Source organism: Cucurbita pepo, chromosome LG10 (genome assembly GCF_002806865.2).
Source record: "Cucurbita pepo subsp. pepo cultivar mu-cu-16 chromosome LG10, ASM280686v2, whole genome shotgun sequence".
NCBI classification, from domain to species: Eukaryota; Viridiplantae; Streptophyta; class Magnoliopsida; order Cucurbitales; family Cucurbitaceae; genus Cucurbita; species Cucurbita pepo.
The window spans coordinates 5,367,163-5,384,562 of NC_036647.1; the positions used below are offsets into that span (position 1 = coordinate 5,367,163).

General features: G+C 35.6%; 1 protein-coding gene and 21 non-coding genes across 22 annotated transcripts; 21 read left to right on the plus strand and 1 right to left on the minus strand.

The window, feature by feature from the left end:
* Nucleotides 1–1,853: 1,853 nt before the first annotated feature.
* Nucleotides 1,854–1,926, plus strand: TRNAK-CUU. The gene has a single exon. It is a non-coding gene; the product is annotated as a tRNA-Lys (tRNA).
* A 316-nt stretch (nucleotides 1,927–2,242) lies between these two features.
* On the plus strand, nucleotides 2,243–2,315 carry TRNAK-CUU. Its single transcript has one exon. It is a non-coding gene; the product is annotated as a tRNA-Lys (tRNA).
* Nucleotides 2,316–2,648: 333 nt separating this feature from the next.
* On the plus strand, nucleotides 2,649–2,721 carry TRNAK-CUU. The gene has a single exon. It is a non-coding gene; the product is annotated as a tRNA-Lys (tRNA).
* A 333-nt stretch (nucleotides 2,722–3,054) lies between these two features.
* Nucleotides 3,055–3,127, plus strand: TRNAK-CUU. Its single transcript has one exon. It is a non-coding gene; the product is annotated as a tRNA-Lys (tRNA).
* A 123-nt stretch (nucleotides 3,128–3,250) lies between these two features.
* On the plus strand, nucleotides 3,251–3,323 carry TRNAK-CUU. Its single transcript has one exon. It is a non-coding gene; the product is annotated as a tRNA-Lys (tRNA).
* Nucleotides 3,324–3,451: 128 nt separating this feature from the next.
* On the plus strand, nucleotides 3,452–3,524 carry TRNAK-CUU. The gene has a single exon. It is a non-coding gene; the product is annotated as a tRNA-Lys (tRNA).
* A 331-nt stretch (nucleotides 3,525–3,855) lies between these two features.
* Nucleotides 3,856–3,928, plus strand: TRNAK-CUU. The gene has a single exon. It is a non-coding gene; the product is annotated as a tRNA-Lys (tRNA).
* Nucleotides 3,929–4,056: 128 nt separating this feature from the next.
* TRNAK-CUU lies at nucleotides 4,057–4,129 on the plus strand. Its single transcript has one exon. It is a non-coding gene; the product is annotated as a tRNA-Lys (tRNA).
* A 152-nt stretch (nucleotides 4,130–4,281) lies between these two features.
* Nucleotides 4,282–4,354, plus strand: TRNAK-CUU. The gene has a single exon. It is a non-coding gene; the product is annotated as a tRNA-Lys (tRNA).
* Nucleotides 4,355–4,506: 152 nt separating this feature from the next.
* Nucleotides 4,507–4,579, plus strand: TRNAK-CUU. Its single transcript has one exon. It is a non-coding gene; the product is annotated as a tRNA-Lys (tRNA).
* Nucleotides 4,580–4,731: 152 nt separating this feature from the next.
* Nucleotides 4,732–4,804, plus strand: TRNAK-CUU. The gene has a single exon. It is a non-coding gene; the product is annotated as a tRNA-Lys (tRNA).
* Nucleotides 4,805–4,932: 128 nt separating this feature from the next.
* Nucleotides 4,933–5,005, plus strand: TRNAK-CUU. Its single transcript has one exon. It is a non-coding gene; the product is annotated as a tRNA-Lys (tRNA).
* A 127-nt stretch (nucleotides 5,006–5,132) lies between these two features.
* Nucleotides 5,133–5,205, plus strand: TRNAK-CUU. Its single transcript has one exon. It is a non-coding gene; the product is annotated as a tRNA-Lys (tRNA).
* A 174-nt stretch (nucleotides 5,206–5,379) lies between these two features.
* On the plus strand, nucleotides 5,380–5,452 carry TRNAK-CUU. The gene has a single exon. It is a non-coding gene; the product is annotated as a tRNA-Lys (tRNA).
* A 106-nt stretch (nucleotides 5,453–5,558) lies between these two features.
* On the plus strand, nucleotides 5,559–5,631 carry TRNAK-CUU. Its single transcript has one exon. It is a non-coding gene; the product is annotated as a tRNA-Lys (tRNA).
* A 106-nt stretch (nucleotides 5,632–5,737) lies between these two features.
* TRNAK-CUU lies at nucleotides 5,738–5,810 on the plus strand. The gene has a single exon. It is a non-coding gene; the product is annotated as a tRNA-Lys (tRNA).
* Nucleotides 5,811–5,938: 128 nt separating this feature from the next.
* Nucleotides 5,939–6,011, plus strand: TRNAK-CUU. Its single transcript has one exon. It is a non-coding gene; the product is annotated as a tRNA-Lys (tRNA).
* Nucleotides 6,012–6,117: 106 nt separating this feature from the next.
* Nucleotides 6,118–6,190, plus strand: TRNAK-CUU. Its single transcript has one exon. It is a non-coding gene; the product is annotated as a tRNA-Lys (tRNA).
* A 128-nt stretch (nucleotides 6,191–6,318) lies between these two features.
* TRNAK-CUU lies at nucleotides 6,319–6,391 on the plus strand. The gene has a single exon. It is a non-coding gene; the product is annotated as a tRNA-Lys (tRNA).
* Nucleotides 6,392–7,122: 731 nt separating this feature from the next.
* TRNAK-CUU lies at nucleotides 7,123–7,195 on the plus strand. Its single transcript has one exon. It is a non-coding gene; the product is annotated as a tRNA-Lys (tRNA).
* Nucleotides 7,196–9,332: 2,137 nt separating this feature from the next.
* On the minus strand, nucleotides 9,333–14,928 carry LOC111804299 (LIMR family protein At5g01460). The gene is made up of 14 exons (XM_023689053.1): nucleotides 14,408–14,928; nucleotides 14,238–14,323; nucleotides 13,765–13,880; nucleotides 13,515–13,628; nucleotides 13,060–13,155; nucleotides 12,828–12,950; nucleotides 12,501–12,563; nucleotides 12,332–12,396; nucleotides 11,368–11,477; nucleotides 11,169–11,283; nucleotides 10,989–11,054; nucleotides 10,024–10,134; nucleotides 9,859–9,925; nucleotides 9,333–9,760 (listed from the first exon to the last, which is right to left on the minus strand). Exons 1-14 carry the CDS (start codon nucleotides 14,755–14,757, stop codon nucleotides 9,713–9,715), a joined length of 1,530 nt encoding a protein of 509 aa, XP_023544821.1. The 5' UTR covers nucleotides 14,758–14,928; the 3' UTR covers nucleotides 9,333–9,712.
* Nucleotides 14,929–17,291: 2,363 nt separating this feature from the next.
* Nucleotides 17,292–17,374, plus strand: TRNAL-UAA. Its single transcript has one exon. It is a non-coding gene; the product is annotated as a tRNA-Leu (tRNA).
* The last annotated feature ends 26 nt before the right edge of the window (nucleotides 17,375–17,400 follow it).

Genomic DNA, 17,400 nt, shown 5'->3' on the forward strand with positions numbered 1-17,400 from the left:
TACATGTCGTTACTGCATAATAATTGCTAACGTGGAGATTTGAATCTTTTACCACATCACAGAGAGGCCGTACAATATGAGCTTTACACCCGACTGCCATGTGGATGCCTCTTTGGGGGTCCACGTCATGTGAGATGTATCCTGGAAACTTCCATGAAACTTCCTTTGTCCATGTCACAAACCGAATTCAATAATAATAATATATTTCATATAATTTCCTATCTCTAAATTTTGATTTTTAAAATGGGGTTTTTATTCATCTAAATTCATTAAATAATGACAATTTTCATATTAATGTAAATATATTTCTAAATTTTTAAATGATTTATTCTTTTTCTTTTTAGAAAAAACCCAATAATAAATTAACATTATAAATTTAAATAATAATAGGTTATTAAGATTTTAAGAAAGCCGATATAGTGAAATCGGTAGACAGGCTGCTCTTAGAAAGCAATGCTAGAGCATCTCGATTTGAGTCTAAGTAGCGACATGTCATTTTGCGACCAATATGCCGTTTTGTAATTGTATGGCATGAGACGGAACCATAGAAATGAAAGGACTCCTTATCATTATCACGTTAGGAGATAATAATAGGATCAGAAGTTTACTCCATACTTCTGATACCGGAGTCATTCCTCTATCAACTAGACATGACTCGTGAGTTTAACTAGCATAATTGATAAGAATTACGGTGTTTCAAATGTTTTAACTGAATCTATTACGCGATTTAAGGTCAAGAGGATTCAACAAACATTGCTTCTTCATCTATAAAATGACTTTCGAAGACGGATTATTGAAGTTTTCTATCAGACAGGAATGTAAAAACTCATATTATCGTACTCACTTTCACTATGTGTTTAAAGGGTATCAAAAACTTCTCTTTGTTTGGTTTGTGGTTATAATCTTGTGGACGTTTTTTTATTTTATTATTTTTGTTATCGAACCCAATAGTAAGTATCATTTGAGTCTATCTAGCTTAATCGGTAGAGCGCAAGGCTCTTTACCTTGTGGTCGTGGATTTCTACAATTTTAAAATTGTTGTTAGGCTCAATTATTTTTCAAATTTTGTCCTATATTATTATTTACTTTTAAAATTTAGAAAATGATGGAGTAGACCTGAGATCCAACCCAATAGTTTGCACCACTTGGGGCTTAATTGGTAGGCAAGGCTCTTAACCTTGTGGTCATGGGTTTGAGCCCCATGGTGGGTGTTTAACATTTAGAAAATGATGCAATGGACCTGAGATTGAACCTAATGGTTTGCACCATGTGAGCCGGTCTAGCTTCAAACTTTGTCTTATATGATTATTTATTTTTAAAATATAGAAAATGATGCAGTGGACCTGTGATAGAATCTAATGGTTTGCACCATGCGAGTCGATCTAGCTTAGTTGGTAGAGTGCAAGGCTTTTAACTTTGAGCTGGTGGGTTTGAGCCCCACATTGGGCTTTTGTTTTTTAAAATTTTATTGTCTTACTATTTCTACCGTTTTAAAAATATTGTCGAGCTTAATTATTATTTAAACTTTGTCATATATTATTATTTATTTTTCAAATATAAAAAATGATGCAGTGGACCTGAGATCGAACCCAATGGTTTACACCATGTGAGCTTGTCTAGCTTAGTTGGTTGAATGTAAGGCTCTTAAGCTTGTGGTTGTTGGTTTGAACCCTACGTTGTTTTTTTTTTTTTTTTTTTTTTTTATTTTTTTTTATTTTTTATTTATTTATTTATTTTAAATTATTGTCGGCTCAATTATTATTCAAACTTTCTCTTATATTATTATTTATTTTTTAAATTTAGAAAATGATGCAATGGACCTGAGATCAAACGAAATGGTTTGCACCATGCGAGCTTGTCTAGCTCAGTTGGTAGAGTGCAAGGCCCTTAACCTTGTGGTCGTGGGTTTGAACCCCATGGTGGCCGTTTATTTTTTAAAATTGTTGTCGGACTCAATTATTATTCAAACTTTATCCTATATTATTATTTATTTTTTAAATTTAGAAAATGATGCAGTGGACCTGAAATCGAACCTAATGGTTTGCACCACTTGGGCCGTCTAGCTCAGTTGGTAGAGCATCTTGTGGTCGTGGGTTCGAACCCCACGGTGGGAGTTTGTCTTTTAAAATTGTTCTCGAGCTCAATTATTATTTAAACTTTGTCCTATATTATTATTTATTTTTTAAATTTAGAAAATGATGCAGTGGACATGAAATCGAACCTAATGGTTTGCACCACGCGAGCCCGTCTAGCTCAGTTGGTAGATCGCAAGGCTCTTAACCTTGTGGTCGTGGGTTCGAATTCCACGGTGTGCATTTATGTCTTTTATAAAATTGTTGTCGGGCTCAATTATTATTCAAACTTTGTCCTATATTATTATTTAATTTTTAAATTTAGAAAATGATGGAGTGGACATGAAATTGAACCTAATGGTTTGCACCATGCGTGCCCGTCTAGCTCAGTTGGTAGATCGCAAGACTCTAAGCCTTATGGTTGAGGGTTCGAATCCCATGGTGTGCGTTTGTCTTTTAAAATTGTTGTCGAGCTCAATTATTATTCAAACTTTGTCCTATATTATTATTTATTTTTTAAATTTAGAAAATGATGCAGTGGACATGAAATCGAACCTAATGGTTTGCACCACGCGAGCCCGTCTAGCTCAGTTGGTAGATCGCAAGGCTCTTAACCTTGTGGTCGTGGGTTCGAATTCCACGGTGTGCATTTATGTCTTTTATAAAATTGTTGTCGGGCTCAATTATTATTCAAACTTTGTCCTATATTATTATTTAATTTTTAAATTTAGAAAATGATGGAGTGGACATGAAATTGAACCTAATGGTTTGCACCATGCGTGCCCGTCTAGCTCAGTTGGTAGATCGCAAGACTCTAAGCCTTATGGTTGAGGGTTCGAATCCCATGGTGTGCGTTTGTCTTTTAAAATTGTTGTCGCGCTCAATTATTATTCAAACTTTGTCCTATATTATTATTTATTTTTTAAATTTAGAAAATGATGCAGTGGACATGAAATCGAACCTAATGGTTTGCACCATGCGAGCCCGTCTAGCTCAGTTGGAAGAGCGCAAGGCTCTTAACCTTGTGGTTGTGGGTTCGAGCCCCACGGTGGGCGTGTGTCTTTTAAAATTGGCGCTCAATTATTATTTAAACTTTGTCCTATATTATTATTTATTTTTTAAATTTAGAAAATGATGCAGTGGACATGAAATCGAACCTAATGGTTTGCACCACGCGAGCCTATCTAGCTCAGTTGGTAGAGCGCAAGGCTCTTAACCTTGTGGTCGTGGGTTTGAGCCCCACGGTGGGCGTTTGTCTTTTAAAATTGTTCTCCGACTCAATTATTATTCAAACTTTGTCTTATATTATTATTTATTTTTAAAATTTAGAAAATGATGTAGTGGACCTGACATCGAACCTAATGGTTTGCACCATGCGAGCCCGTCTAGCTCAGTTGGTAGAGTGCAAGGCTCTTAACCTTGTGGTCGTGTGTTCAAGCCCCACGGTGGGTATTTGTCTTTTAAAATTGTTCTCGGGCTCAATTATATTATTCAAACCTTGTCCTATATTATTATTTATTTTTTAAATTTAGAAAATGATGTAGTGAAGCTAAGAACGAACCTAATGGTTTGCACCATGTGAGCTATTCTAGCTTAGTTGGTAGAGTGCAAGGCTCTTAACCTTGTAGTCGTGGGTTTGAGCCCCATGATTGTAGTGTGTATTTTAAAATTGTTGTAGAGCTCAATTATTATTTAAATTTTGTCCTATATTATTATTTATTTTTTAAATTTAGAAGATGATGCAGTGGACCTGAAATCGAACCTAATGGTTTGCACCATGCGAGCCTGTCTAGCTCAGTTGGTAGAGTGCAATGCTCTTAACCTTGTGGTCTTGGGTTCGAATCCCACTGTGGGTGTTTGTCTTTTAAAATTGTTATCGGGCTCAATTATTATTCAAACTTTGTCTTATATTATTATTTATTTTTAAAATTTCGAAAATGATGCAGTGGACCTGATATCGAGCCTAATGGTTTGCACCACGCGAGCCTGTCTAGCTCAGTTGGTAGAGCGCAAGGCTCTTAACCTTGTGGTCGTGAGTTCGAGCCCCACGGTGGGCGTTTGTCTTTTAAAATTGTGGTCATGGGTTTGAGCCCCACGGTGGGCGTTTGTTATTTAAAATTGTTGAGCCCTCTTATATTATTATTTATTTTTAAAATTTAGAAAATGATGCAGTGGACCTGACATCGAACCTAATGATTTGACCATGCGAGCCCGTCTAGCTCAGTTGGTAGAGCGCAAGGCTCTTAACCTTGTGGTCGTGGGTTCGAGCCCCACGGTGGGCGTTTGTCTTTTAAAATTGTGGTCATGGGTTTGAGCCCCACGGTGGGCGTTTGTTATTTAAAATTGTTGAGCCCTCTTATATTATTATTTATTTTTAAAATTTAGAAAATGATGCAGTGGACCTGACATCGAACCTAATGATTTGACCATGCGAGCCCGTCTAGCTCAGTTGGTAGAGCGCAAGGCTCTTAACCTTGTGGTCGTGGGTTCGAGCCCCACGGTGGGCGTTTGTCTTTTAAAATTGTGGTCATGGGTTTGAGCCCCACGGTGGGCGTTTGTTATTTAAAATTGTTGAGCCCTCTTATATTATTATTTATTTTTAAAATTTAGAAAATGATGCAGTGGACCTGACATCGAACCTAATGATTTGACCATGCGAGCCCGTCTAGCTCAGTTGGTAGAGCGCAAGGCTCTTAACCTTGTGGTCGTGGGTTCGAGCCCCACGGTGGGCGTTTGTCTTTTAAAATTGTTATCGGGCTCAATTATTATTCAAATTTTGTCTTATATTATTATTTATTTTTAAAATTTCGAAAATGATGCAGTGGACCTGACATCGAGCCTAATGGTTTGCACCACGCGAGCCCGTCTAGCTCAGTTGGTAGAGCGCAAGGCTCTTAACCTTGTGGTCGTGGGTTCGAGCCCCACGGTGGGCGTTTGTCTTTTAAAATTGTTGTCGGCTCAATTATTATTCAAATTTTGTCCTATATTATTATTTATTTTTTTAATTTAGAAAATTATGCAGTGGACCTGATATCGAACCTAATAGTTTCAACCATGCGAGCTTGTTTAGCTCAGTTGGTAAAGCGCAAGGCTCTTAACCTTGTGGTCGTGGGTTCGAGCCCCATGGTGGGTGTATGTATTACATCTTTTAAAATTGTTGTCGGGCTCAATTATTATTCAAACTTTGTCTTATATTATTATTTATTTTTAAAATTTAGAAAATGAGTCTTATATTATTATTTATTTTTAAAATTTAGAAAATGATGCAGTGGACCTGACATCGAACCTAATGGTTTTGACCACGCGAGCCCGTCTAGCTCAGTTGGTAGAGCGCAAGGCTCTTAACCTTGTGGTCGTGGGTTCGAGCCCCACGGTGGGCGTTTGTTATTTAAAATTTTTGAGCCCTCTTATATTATTATTTATTTTTTAAATTTAGAAAACGATGGAGTGGACCAGAAATCGAACCTAATGATTTGCACCATGCGAGCCCGTCTAGCTCAGTTGGTAGAGCGCAAGGCTCTTAACCTTGTGGTCGTGGGTTCGAGCCCCACGGTGGGCGTTTGTTATTTAAAATTTTTGAGCCCTCTTATATTATTATTTATTTTTTAAATTTAGAAAACGATGGAGTGGACCAGAAATCGAACCTAATGATTTGCACCATGCGAGCCCGTCTAGCTCAGTTGGTAGAGCGCAAGGCTCTTAACCTTGTGGTCGTGGGTTCGAGCCCCACGGTGGGCGTTTGTATTTTAAAATTGTTATCGGGCTCAATTATTATTCAAACTTTGTCCTATATTATTATTTATTTTTTAAATTTAGAAAACGATGCAGTGGACCAGACATCGAGCCTAATGGTTTGCACCATGCGAGCTCGTCTAACTCAGTTGGTAGAGCGCAAGGCTCTTAACCTTGTGGTCGTGGGTTCGAGCCCCACGGTGGGCGTTTGTTATTTAAAATTTTTGAGCCCTCTTATATTATTATTTATTTTTTAAATTTAGAAAACGATGGAGTGGACCAGAAATCGAACCTAATGATTTGCACCATGCGAGCCCGTCTAGCTCAGTTGGTAGAGCGCAAGGCTCTTAACCTTGTGGTCGTGGGTTTGTGCCCTACGATGGGTGTTTGCCTTTTAAAATTGTTCTCGGGTTCAATTATTATTTAAACTTTGTCCTATATTATTATTTATTTTTTAAATTTAGAAAATGATTTAGTGGACCTGAGATCGAACCTAATGATTTGCACCATGCGAGCCCGTCTAGCTCAGTTGGTAGAGCGCAAGGCTCTTAACCTTTTGGTCGTGGGTTCGAGCCCCACAGTGGGCGGTTGTTTTATAAAATTGTTGTCGGGCTCAATGATTATTCAAACTTTTTCCTATATTATTATTTATTTTTTCAATTTAGAAAATGATGTAGTGGACCTGAAATCGAACCTAATGGTTTGTACCATGTGAGGCCATTTAGCTCAGTTGGTAGACCGCAAGGCTCTTAACCTTGTGGTTGTGGGTTTGAGCCCCACGGTGGGTGTTTGTTTTTTTAAGTTGGTGTCTCTGGCTCAATTATTATTCAAATTTTGTCCTATATTATTATTTATTTTTTAAATTTAGAAAATCATTTAGTGGACCTGAAATCAAACCCAAGTGTTTGTACCATGCGAGTTTTTCTAGTTCATTTGGTAGAGCGCAAGGCCCTTAACCTTGTGGTCGTGGATTCAAGCTCCATTGGGCGTTTGTTTTTTAAAATTGTTGTCGGACTCAATTATTATTCAAACTTTTTCCTATATTATTATTTATTTTTTCAATTTAGAAAATGATGTAGTGGACCTGAAATCGAACCTAATGGTTTGCATCATGTGAGCCCGTTTAGCTTAGTTGGTAGACCGTAAGGCTTTTAACCATGTGGTTGTGGGTTTGAACCCCATGGTGGGTGTTTGTTTTTTAAAGTTGTTGTCCGGCTCAATTATTATTCAAATTTTGTCATATATTATTATTTATTTTTTAAATTTAGAAAATGATTTAGTGGACCTGAGATCGAACCTAATGATTTGCACCATGCGAGCCCGTCTAGCTCAGTTGGTAGAGCGCAAGGCTCTTAACCTTTTGGTCGTGGGTTCGAGCCCCACAGTGGGCGGTTGTTTTATAAAATTGTTGTCGGGCTCAATGATTATTCAAACTTTTTCCTATATTATTATTTATTTTTTCAATTTAGAAAATGATGTAGTGGACCTGAAATCGAACCTAATGGTTTGTACCATGTGAGGCCATTTAGCTCAGTTGGTAGACCGCAAGGCTCTTAACCTTGTGGTTGTGGGTTTGAGCCCCACGGTGGGTGTTTGTTTTTTTAAGTTGGTGTCTCTGGCTCAATTATTATTCAAATTTTGTCCTATATTATTATTTATTTTTTAAATTTAGAAAATCATTTAGTGGACCTGAAATCAAACCCAAGTGTTTGTACCATGCGAGTTTTTCTAGTTCATTTGGTAGAGCGCAAGGCCCTTAACCTTGTGGTCGTGGATTCAAGCTCCATTGGGCGTTTGTTTTTTAAAATTGTTGTCGGGCTCAATGATTATTCAAACTTTTTCCTATATTATTATTTATTTTTTCAATTTAGAAAATGATGTAGTGGACCTGAAATCGAACCTAATGGTTTGTACCATGTGAGGCCATTTAGCTCAGTTGGTAGACCGCAAGGCTCTTAACCTTGTGGTTGTGGGTTTGAGCCCCACGGTGGGTGTTTGTTTTTTTAAGTTGGTGTCTCTGGCTCAATTATTATTCAAATTTTGTCCTATATTATTATTTATTTTTTAAATTTAGAAAATCATTTAGTGGACCTGAAATCAAACCCAAGTGTTTGTACCATGCGAGTTTTTCTAGTTCATTTGGTAGAGCGCAAGGCCCTTAACCTTGTGGTCGTGGATTCAAGCTCCATTGGGCGTTTGTTTTTTAAAATTGTTGTCGGACTCAATTATTATTCAAACTTTTTCCTATATTATTATTTATTTTTTCAATTTAGAAAATGATGTAGTGGACCTGAAATCGAACCTAATGGTTTGCATCATGTGAGCCCGTTTAGCTTAGTTGGTAGACCGTAAGGCTTTTAACCATGTGGTTGTGGGTTTGAACCCCATGGTGGGTGTTTGTTTTTTAAAGTTGTTGTCCGGCTCAATTATTATTCAAATTTTGTCATATATTATTATTTATTTTTTAAATTTAGAAAATGATTTAGTGGACCTGAAATCGAACCTAAGTGTTTGTACCATGCAAGTTTTTCTAGCTTAGTTGGTAGAGCGCAAGGCTCTTAACCTTATGGTTGTGGGTTTGAGCCCCACGGTGAGCGTTGGATTTTAAATTGTTGTCGGTCTGAGTTATTATTCAATTTTTGTCCTATATTATTATTTATTTTTTAAATTTAGAAAATCATGTATTTTTTAAATTTAGAAAATCATGCAATGGACCTAAGATTGAACCTAATGGTTTCCATACTTGAACCCGTCTAGCTTAGTTGGTAGAGTGCAAGGCTCTTATCCTTGTGGTTGTGGGTTTGAACTCCAAGGTTTTACAATTTTAAAATTAAGATCGTACCCAATGTTTTGTAGTGAACCTGAAATCGAACCCAATAGTTTGCACCATGCTAGTTTGTCTAGTGTAGTTGGTAGAGCGCAAGGCTTTGAACTTTTTTAAAATTGTGGTTGGGCTCAATTATTATTCAAACTTTTTTCTATATTATTATTTATTTTTAAAATTAAAAAAATTATGTAGGGACAGAGATCGAACCCATTTGGTACACCCAATTGTTTGCAACACGTGAGCCTGTCTTAGTTGTTGAAGCTTAAGGCTCTTAACCTTTTTGTCATGGGTTCAAACCCCACGGTGGGCGTTTGTTTTTTTTAAATAAGGTCGGTCGGTGTTTTTTTCTTTTTTTCTTTTTTAGGCTCAATTATTTTTCAAAATTTAGCGTGAGCCTGTCTAGCTTAACGATGTAGTCGTGGGAGATAGCCCGAAGCTGAGCGTTTTTGGTTTTTATACTTTTTAAACTTTGTTCTATTGTTGTTTCTATAATTAAGAATTGTTGTTGAGCTTTAAATTATTTTTCAAAATTTTTCTTATATTATTATTTATTCTTCGAACAGTAAGCTAATTTAAAAATGTTATAAACCACAGCCAAACCAACCATGGCATTCTTAGAGCTTCCAAATTCTCTTGTTTTTTTTTTTTTCATTTTGAAGGTCCACTGATACAAATAAAGGCATAAATATAAAGCGGAGAAGTGATACAAGAATTAATCCTCAATTGGCTTATATATTACAAAGAAATGCCTTTCCTAAGGAATCATTTTCCAGTGTGCAAAGAACCAACCAACCAACCAACCTTCAATTTTACATGCCTACCCGAATGTATAACAACACAAATTAAAGAAACAATACATACAAAAGCCTTTTAAAGTACAAACAGTCGCACCACTCACCATGTCATTTTGTATATGGAGGTCAGTCAACTCTCTGGATGTTTTCAGCCAACTTCACAAGATTCAACAATGAAAGTCTCCGCCGAACACGACCTTCAAATCAAATTAGTCTAAAAAGGATGACGAACATGAAAGAATTTATTGGCCTAGTCGGTTTTTGATTTGTCGAGGCAAGAAATACAGTTACGAGGAGAGCTGGAACCTGCCAGAAGGCTTTTTTCTTCTCCATCCCTTGAAGTTTACAATACAAAAGGAGATACCATGGTGGGATTAGAACCAAAAATTGGGGTTTAAAGAACAAACTAGTGCATTAGTTTTTGGAAGCTTACAAAGGCAGCATAATACGCGAAGGTCAATCCTGCCAACGCAACGAATGCTATTTGGAAAACATTATACCTGCAATGCAACAGCCAAGTATATTCAACCAAATAAAAAGCACAGATGGCATGGATTCAGGATCAAAAAAATCAGTGGATAAAATTCTCATCACTCACTTGTACAAATATCTGATACCGCGAAGAGACTGCAATGTGTGTCCAAAGATTTCTTGTGCTGCAGTTGCTCGTGCATAGTACGCAAATGCCGTGGAGCAAAATTGAATCACACTATAAAAAAGAAAACAGACATGATATAATCAGTCAAACATCTTGATTAAGATACAGAAAGAACCCTTCTAATTTCAGCCATAGATGACAACTAAATAACTGCTCAACATTTAACAAAGATCTTCCTGATCTTTGGGTCAGACTTTTTTCTTTTAATGAAACGAATGACGTTCATTGAGAAGGAATAAATCTCGAGTTTAGACTAATGAGAACATCTTAAATTCATCCACCAGCATCCCAAAAGAGACGAGCAATCAATCTCGTGCTTGTCGTCTGGAGAGCCTCATATCTTTAAAAGAAAATCAAGGTAGTGCCTTTCTGGGTTCCTTCTGTGCCTTAACACACAAAATAAAACTACAGCTATGCACCTATGGCTGACATATAACACAACACAAAACTGCACAGTCAACAATTGAGCTCCTAGAAAGGAAGGGCACAGGCAATTAGAATAAAAGTCAGTTATTTGGCACTAATTTAATTACTTTAATCAACCGAAACCTCAATATTTGGTAGGGGGACTAATAATAGGATTTGTAATGATAGAATAGGTCAGGGGTTCTATTTTCCAAACAGAGAGTTTTGTGTAATCATTCTCCCTTTTTTCTTCAAGACAATCAGTGACGTTTTTGTAACACCTTGATTAAGGAGAGGGATTTGAGACACCATGTCCCCTCCCATCCCTGTTTGTACATCCTTTGAAATTAATGATAGTTTCTCATACTTATCCACAAATGTATCCCGGGTTTTGTCGCCCCAAACTGTTTCTTCATTGGTGATCATTATTGGCCAGCCTCCACCATAGAAGTTCTAATGCAAATAGTAGATAATAAGCAATAATAATTGAAGATCCTAACCTGATAGAGCATAGGAGGATGAGCCCCACATTAAACAGGAAAGAGTTCATCAGTGTGGCTCCCCACCTGTATACAAGAATAGATGGAAGAGAAACAAAAATGTGACGTCAATTTTGAGCAATCAACAGCTGGACAGACAAAAAAAAGGAACAAACTCAACACTAAGAAAACTGTAAATACTTCATAGGATGAATTGTGATAAAAACTAGTCTCAAGCCAAGCATCATGGCTCCCGCAATCACTGCTAGAAGAAGGTAGAAGCAGAAGAATGCAAATGCTGCAGTTCCAAGAAGACCTAGTGACATGGGAAAATAATCTTCATATCAACATCTATCACAGAAAAAAGCATGAAAGGAAAATGTGAGGAAAAGAACTGTACCCCAAACATCATCCAGCTTGATAAAAACTTCATTTAGAAAAGGAGACAGCGGGGGATCAACTAGCAGATATATAATGATATGTACAACCCAGGCCACTGAAACAATCAACCTGTCAAACAGAAAGAAAAAAAAAAGAATTATACAATGCGAGTGAATATGTCAAAAATTGTGAACAAACAGAGATAAACACGAGTCTAATATACTTGCTTAAGAAACTGATCAACAATGGACCATAACTACTTCAAAAAAAAAAAAATTTAAAAAAAAAACAAGGCCTTAATTTTATGAAAATGTCAATGGAAATATCGATAAAATGTTGTTGTCGATAGATATTTTTGGAACACACACACACACACACACATATTTTAATTTTACACTTCTTAACCAAGTTTAAATGCTTATTATTTATATTATATTCATTGTAGCGACATTTCGTTGCTCCATTTTTATGATTTATCGATTTTTTTTACTATATAATGGAAATATCAGTTCACCCCTTATGTCAATGTCAACCACATGGATATGTCGAAATGTCAATATGTTGATGGAAATTTAATATACCCAGGTGGCAACTAGGTCAACTAACTTGTGAAGAAAAACAGAGAAAAAAAAAAAGAAGTGGAGTGGACATTATCTATCTTCAGTAAAAGCCCAAGTTCCTGACTTTGGAAGAGCAACAACGTTTTATCAATCTTTCCACCAAATATTTTAAATTCGAGAGCTCAACTTGTCACCAAAACAAAAAGAAAAGAACCTCCAATATGATCTACCCCCTTAATCTAGCAACATATAGCAAAAATTGCAAGATGTCGTCTCCTTCACTCTTCAACAAATCATCGTACACGGTTAACCACCTATTTTAAAATAAAGTGTGGATGTGAAATAGAAGCTAAGAAGAAAGAAAGAAAGAAGAATATGTAATGCTTTAACAGAAAAATCTAGGGGGAGCATAACTTCACTCACCCCAAAACTCCCAACACAAGTTTTGCCAAGTAGCCAAGAACGGTCAATGCCCATGCAGTCTCCGCCTGTGGTTCAGCATATTAATATTTTCATAAAAAGGATAATAGAAGTTAGTGCAATTGTACAATAGAAAAGATAAATAATAATAACAATAAATCCAGCAGTCCACCTTTTCTCCCTGTGGGTACATCTCTTCTAAAAGATTTACATCTTCTTCCAATTGAAGCAACTCCTACAAAATTAAACAAGTAGATGCCACAATAAACACATTAAGAATTGAGAATGAACATCTAAAATCAAACTTAGTAATGTATTGAAGTTCTCATCCGACAAAAACGACACTCACAAGACTACTAGCAAAAGCTGAGGATCTTCAGCAATTATGTGATAATAGTGAACAATGCATTTAATCAAAACCAAAACCAAATTCAAAAATAAAAGGAAGGATAAAGCCCAAAAGAACATCAGCACCAACATTGTCCAGGGTGAAACATACCTTCTCTACAGCCTTCACATTCTTTCGCCATTTTCTACCCTTAGAACCACTTCTTTCTTCTTGATGGAGTGAATCAGCAGCTTTCTTCAGTTCTCTTGCCTTTTTTCCCAAATCTGTTGCTTCCTGCAGGATATTAAATAATAACTTATTGAACGATAGAAATTAGCATGTCCATCCCACCATTAAAATAATAACGAATGTGCATTATGAATTATGAAAAGCTAAAAAGCACCTTGATATACTGTGAACGAGTGATAACAGCCTTTGGACGCCTAACAAATGAGAAAATGAGGCCCAAGGGCAGACAAGCAATGCCAACACCTCCANAAAAAAAAAAAAAAAAAAAAAAAAAAAAAAAAAGATCAGCATAATGTACTTTGATTATTGTGAAATTAAACGGTAGGAAAAATTGTCCGTAGATTAAGAAGTAAAAAATTTATAAACACCAAAAGTTTTGCTTCATGAAAATAACTCACTAGTGATCTTTATATGGCACAATGGGCAGTATACATAAATTCTACTTGAAACATTTGTCAATAAATTCAATATCATGCTTCCTTGTGATTTCCAACTAATAGACAACCCGGTTGGCCATAAGAGAAAGGGCAAAGTACTTGTATTTAAATTGTTCACTATTTAATAAAAGATGGATATCCAGTGGCTTCTTCCAATCTCCATCACTTAACTTACAGAGAAGAGTACGGATCCAACAATAGTGGCAAGAGCAACAACATATTCGGGAAAAGTAGTGCGCATTGTCCACGTTTTCTCTGATGAAGCATTTGCCGTGAATGCCGAACACTACAACACAGTGAATAAAAGTAGTCAAGTAGATGTGCATTTGTCGAGGCCTGAAAATCCATAATTAAAACTGCCACCTGAAAACCGAATAGAACCATATATTATGAAATGTAAGATTTGCACACAAGAGTAGAACCTGGTGGGCACCATTTCCAATGCACGGTTGGCTGCTAGAGAACTCCCATGAATTCGGAAAAGAAGCAGTGTTTGAAGAGAGATGCATAACAGTAAAGTCAACTTCTCCAACGAACCCTGATAAATATGCCAGCGAAGTTCATTAGTTAAAACGCATGGCAATTTTCCGAACGGAAACTAAGTCTGGAATGGAAATAAGAAAATATTCTAATTTAAATACACATCTCCATCAACTGAAAGAACGTTGATATGCTACAGTAACAAAGCCATGAAATATATCAATTCGTCACTTGGCTATTTTTTAGGTATAGTGAGAACGTAATTCTAAGGGAAAGCAAAAATCGAGGCAAGCTTAATGTTGCCTTCAACTTTATAATCGGCACAACTTATAAATACTTCTTACAGTCAAAGCTAAAAACCAAATGTAAGAACAACAAAATGTAAAAATCCACAAGAATGAGCATAAGAGCTGACCGTATAAAATTCCCAACAGGAGAGCACAGACAATGGCCATTACCACAACCCATATCATGGCGCTTTTCATCCGTTCCCCAATGCCCCTTCACAAAGATAACACAAAACAAATAAAGCCTCACATAATGAATATAATATATTCAGAAAAGACTCCAATTCTAAGCAATTACTTGTCCTGGTCTCCTTCGTAGTAGAACATGGCGAAAGGAATAATGAAGAAGACGAGAAGAGCATCGACGATATAGATAGCGAGCCATAGATCCTTCATCGGCAATGTAAGGTTACATGCACCATTATACAAAGCGTGCTTGCATGCCTGTCGGTTAGCGACGTCGGCCGGTAACATCAAAATGGATATCAACGCAATAGACAGACCGAAAACAACGACAAATTTAGGAAAATACGCCTGGTTCTTGTCATCAGGATGCTGATAATTAATCAGAAGGTACACATTGAAGATGAATACAATCACACAGACGACAATAGCGACGATTACGAGAGCGAGATTGAAATCGCCCATCGTTCACGAACTCCCGATTCGAAACCAGTAAGAAATCGAATCGAAGAGATCGTTGAAAAAACAACAATCAGGCGTCCTCTTCGCTTCGAAATTCGAAATGGAGCCTTCGCGGATCTCGCTCGTCTCGGGAAAAATATGGAAAAGAGGAAAGGGAAATAGGGCTAGATTCCGAAATTCCGATGACATTGTTTGATGACAAGCGAGTCAAGGGATGAGAGGTTGAAATTACGATTTTGTCCTTTAGAAAAAGATGAATTTAGAATCAAACAGAATTGACAACGCGTTCTGTGGGGGTATAAGAGTAAATTAGAAAAAATTGTCGAACAGAAATTGACGGACGTTCCGTCAAAATTTCTGTTTTCTCGTAAGGCAATGGTATGGGAGAGAACAATGGGACGGTTTCCACTGCGGAAGCGGCTGAGTAATATGGCGCGTGATGACGGGGCAAGCCCCGCAGCTCTAGGAAATATATTTATTTAATTTATGTCATTAAATGCCTAAATTATTCCATGTCAAGTTACAAAATTAACCCTAACACCAAATTTTTTTTTTTTTTTGTCTGAGTTTTTAAAATTTTTAATTATTTAATATATCTTTCGTACAAATAAAACAACTCGAATAAAATAAAGAGAGAATTCATAATGAACCCTAAATTTCCATTCTTCGTTGTTCATATGACAATATCAAATGATACGTTCTAATCTTTGAAATAGTTTCTCTTCAATCGAGTCAGTTGAAAAGGATTTTTTTTTTTTTTTACAGTAGAATTCAAAACCAAACATTTGATAACATCAAATGACATGTTGTTGTTCTAGCCGTTCAAATAATTTTTCTCGATCGAATCAGCTGAAAAAGCACGTGTCGTCCCGATCAAGTCGGCTTATAAAGTTCTGCGACGATCAATGATCTCGATAGCTATATTTTAAGCTTAGCTCGAAGTTTATACCAACATTTCTTGCAGGCTCCGACTATCTTCCATCCTTTTGTTGAAAGTGATTCTTTAAACACAATGAAACTATGACTCTTTTTTGCGATCTGATTCTCCACATCCTCCATTCCCTTTTTTTTTTTCTTTCTTTTTTTCTTCTTCTTCAATATTTTCTCCTTTTTCAGTCCCTTTTGCAATGGTTCGTTCTTTATAGGCTTAGTTGAAGTGCCTAATTTTGCTAAGTTTATATGGAATTAGGCTCGTTGGTTACGTGCTTCTCTGGATTTGACTTAGAAAATGGTTAAGGTTTTGTAGTTATCTTCAATTCGGTTGCTTCGTGTTTGGACCATTTTTATTATTATGGGTATATTCGGTTGGGCTAGGTTGAATTGGGAAAATCCTCTTGACTAACCCAAATTTTTGGGTAAGTTGGGTTAGTGACTCGAATAACCAGAATAAAATTCACAATCCAACTCAACCTATACTTTTATTTTCGGATTGGGTAGGTTGGGTTGTCAAAGTGGTTATTTTTTAATTATTTAAAAAGGTATACTTATCTATGATATATATTATATTAATAACTAAAATCTTGTAAAATTTAAACCTCATACATTTATAAGTCACAACATGTCGCTAATATTGATTATAATTGTCATTAATTTCATAATAATCTTAAAAGTAAGTTAGAGTTATAATTTTTTCAGGTTGGTTAGGTTAACCTGACCAAAAAAAATATCAAGAACCCATTCAAATTTTTTTATTTTAAAAAAATTCAACTAAAAAAAATCTAATCGAACCCAACCTTTATGGTTTGTGTTGATTTCTCGAGTCATACAAATATCTCAAATTTTTGTAGGTGGTAGGCTGTATCGTGTTCAAAAAGTGATTCTATTATTTATACAAATATGTCATAATTTTTTTCTTATGATTAATCACTTTAACGTTTTTTTTTATAGTTCAATCTCGTGTTTCTTAAAAAAAAAAGTTTATGAATTAATTAAAAAAAAATGTTTTTATTTTTTATTTTTAAAGATTAAAAAATATAAATTCACTCCATGGCTTGATTACCTTAGTATATGTATACATTAATATACGCTATCACGTTTATTTAAATATTATATCCCAGTTTTTAAATTGGGTTTTATTTTAAATAAATAGGGACAAAACAAATCCATTTTAACTTTTAATATTTAAATTTACCACTAAAATAGATGAAAAAAATGATATTTTTTATGCAACAAATTTAAACATGTGCATTAATTGTTTTAAAATTTTTGGATAAAATACAAATTTTCAAATTGATATAATTTAAATAATATCGAGATTTTTTTTATAAAAAATTTAACTTAAAATTTACCATTGTTTTATTTTTTAAATCAATATTATATAACTAGAACTATAATAGTAATAATAATAATAATAATTAAATCACGTATAGTATTAAGATGTTTAATAAAACAAATTAAAGTGAATGAGCAAAATTGGTGGAAGAGGTTTATTTTCTCATGTGTAACGCAACCCATAACGAAAATGCTATTTAAATTCCATTTGAACCAGTTTTTGATACAATATTGTTTCTATAATTTGTCATTATTGTGAACAGTCAGCAGGTTTGCCCGAGTGGTTAAGGGGGAAGACTTAAGATCTTCTGCACATAAGTGCGCGTGGGTTCGAACCCCACAGCCTGCAGTATTTGTTTTTATGATTTTAAAAAT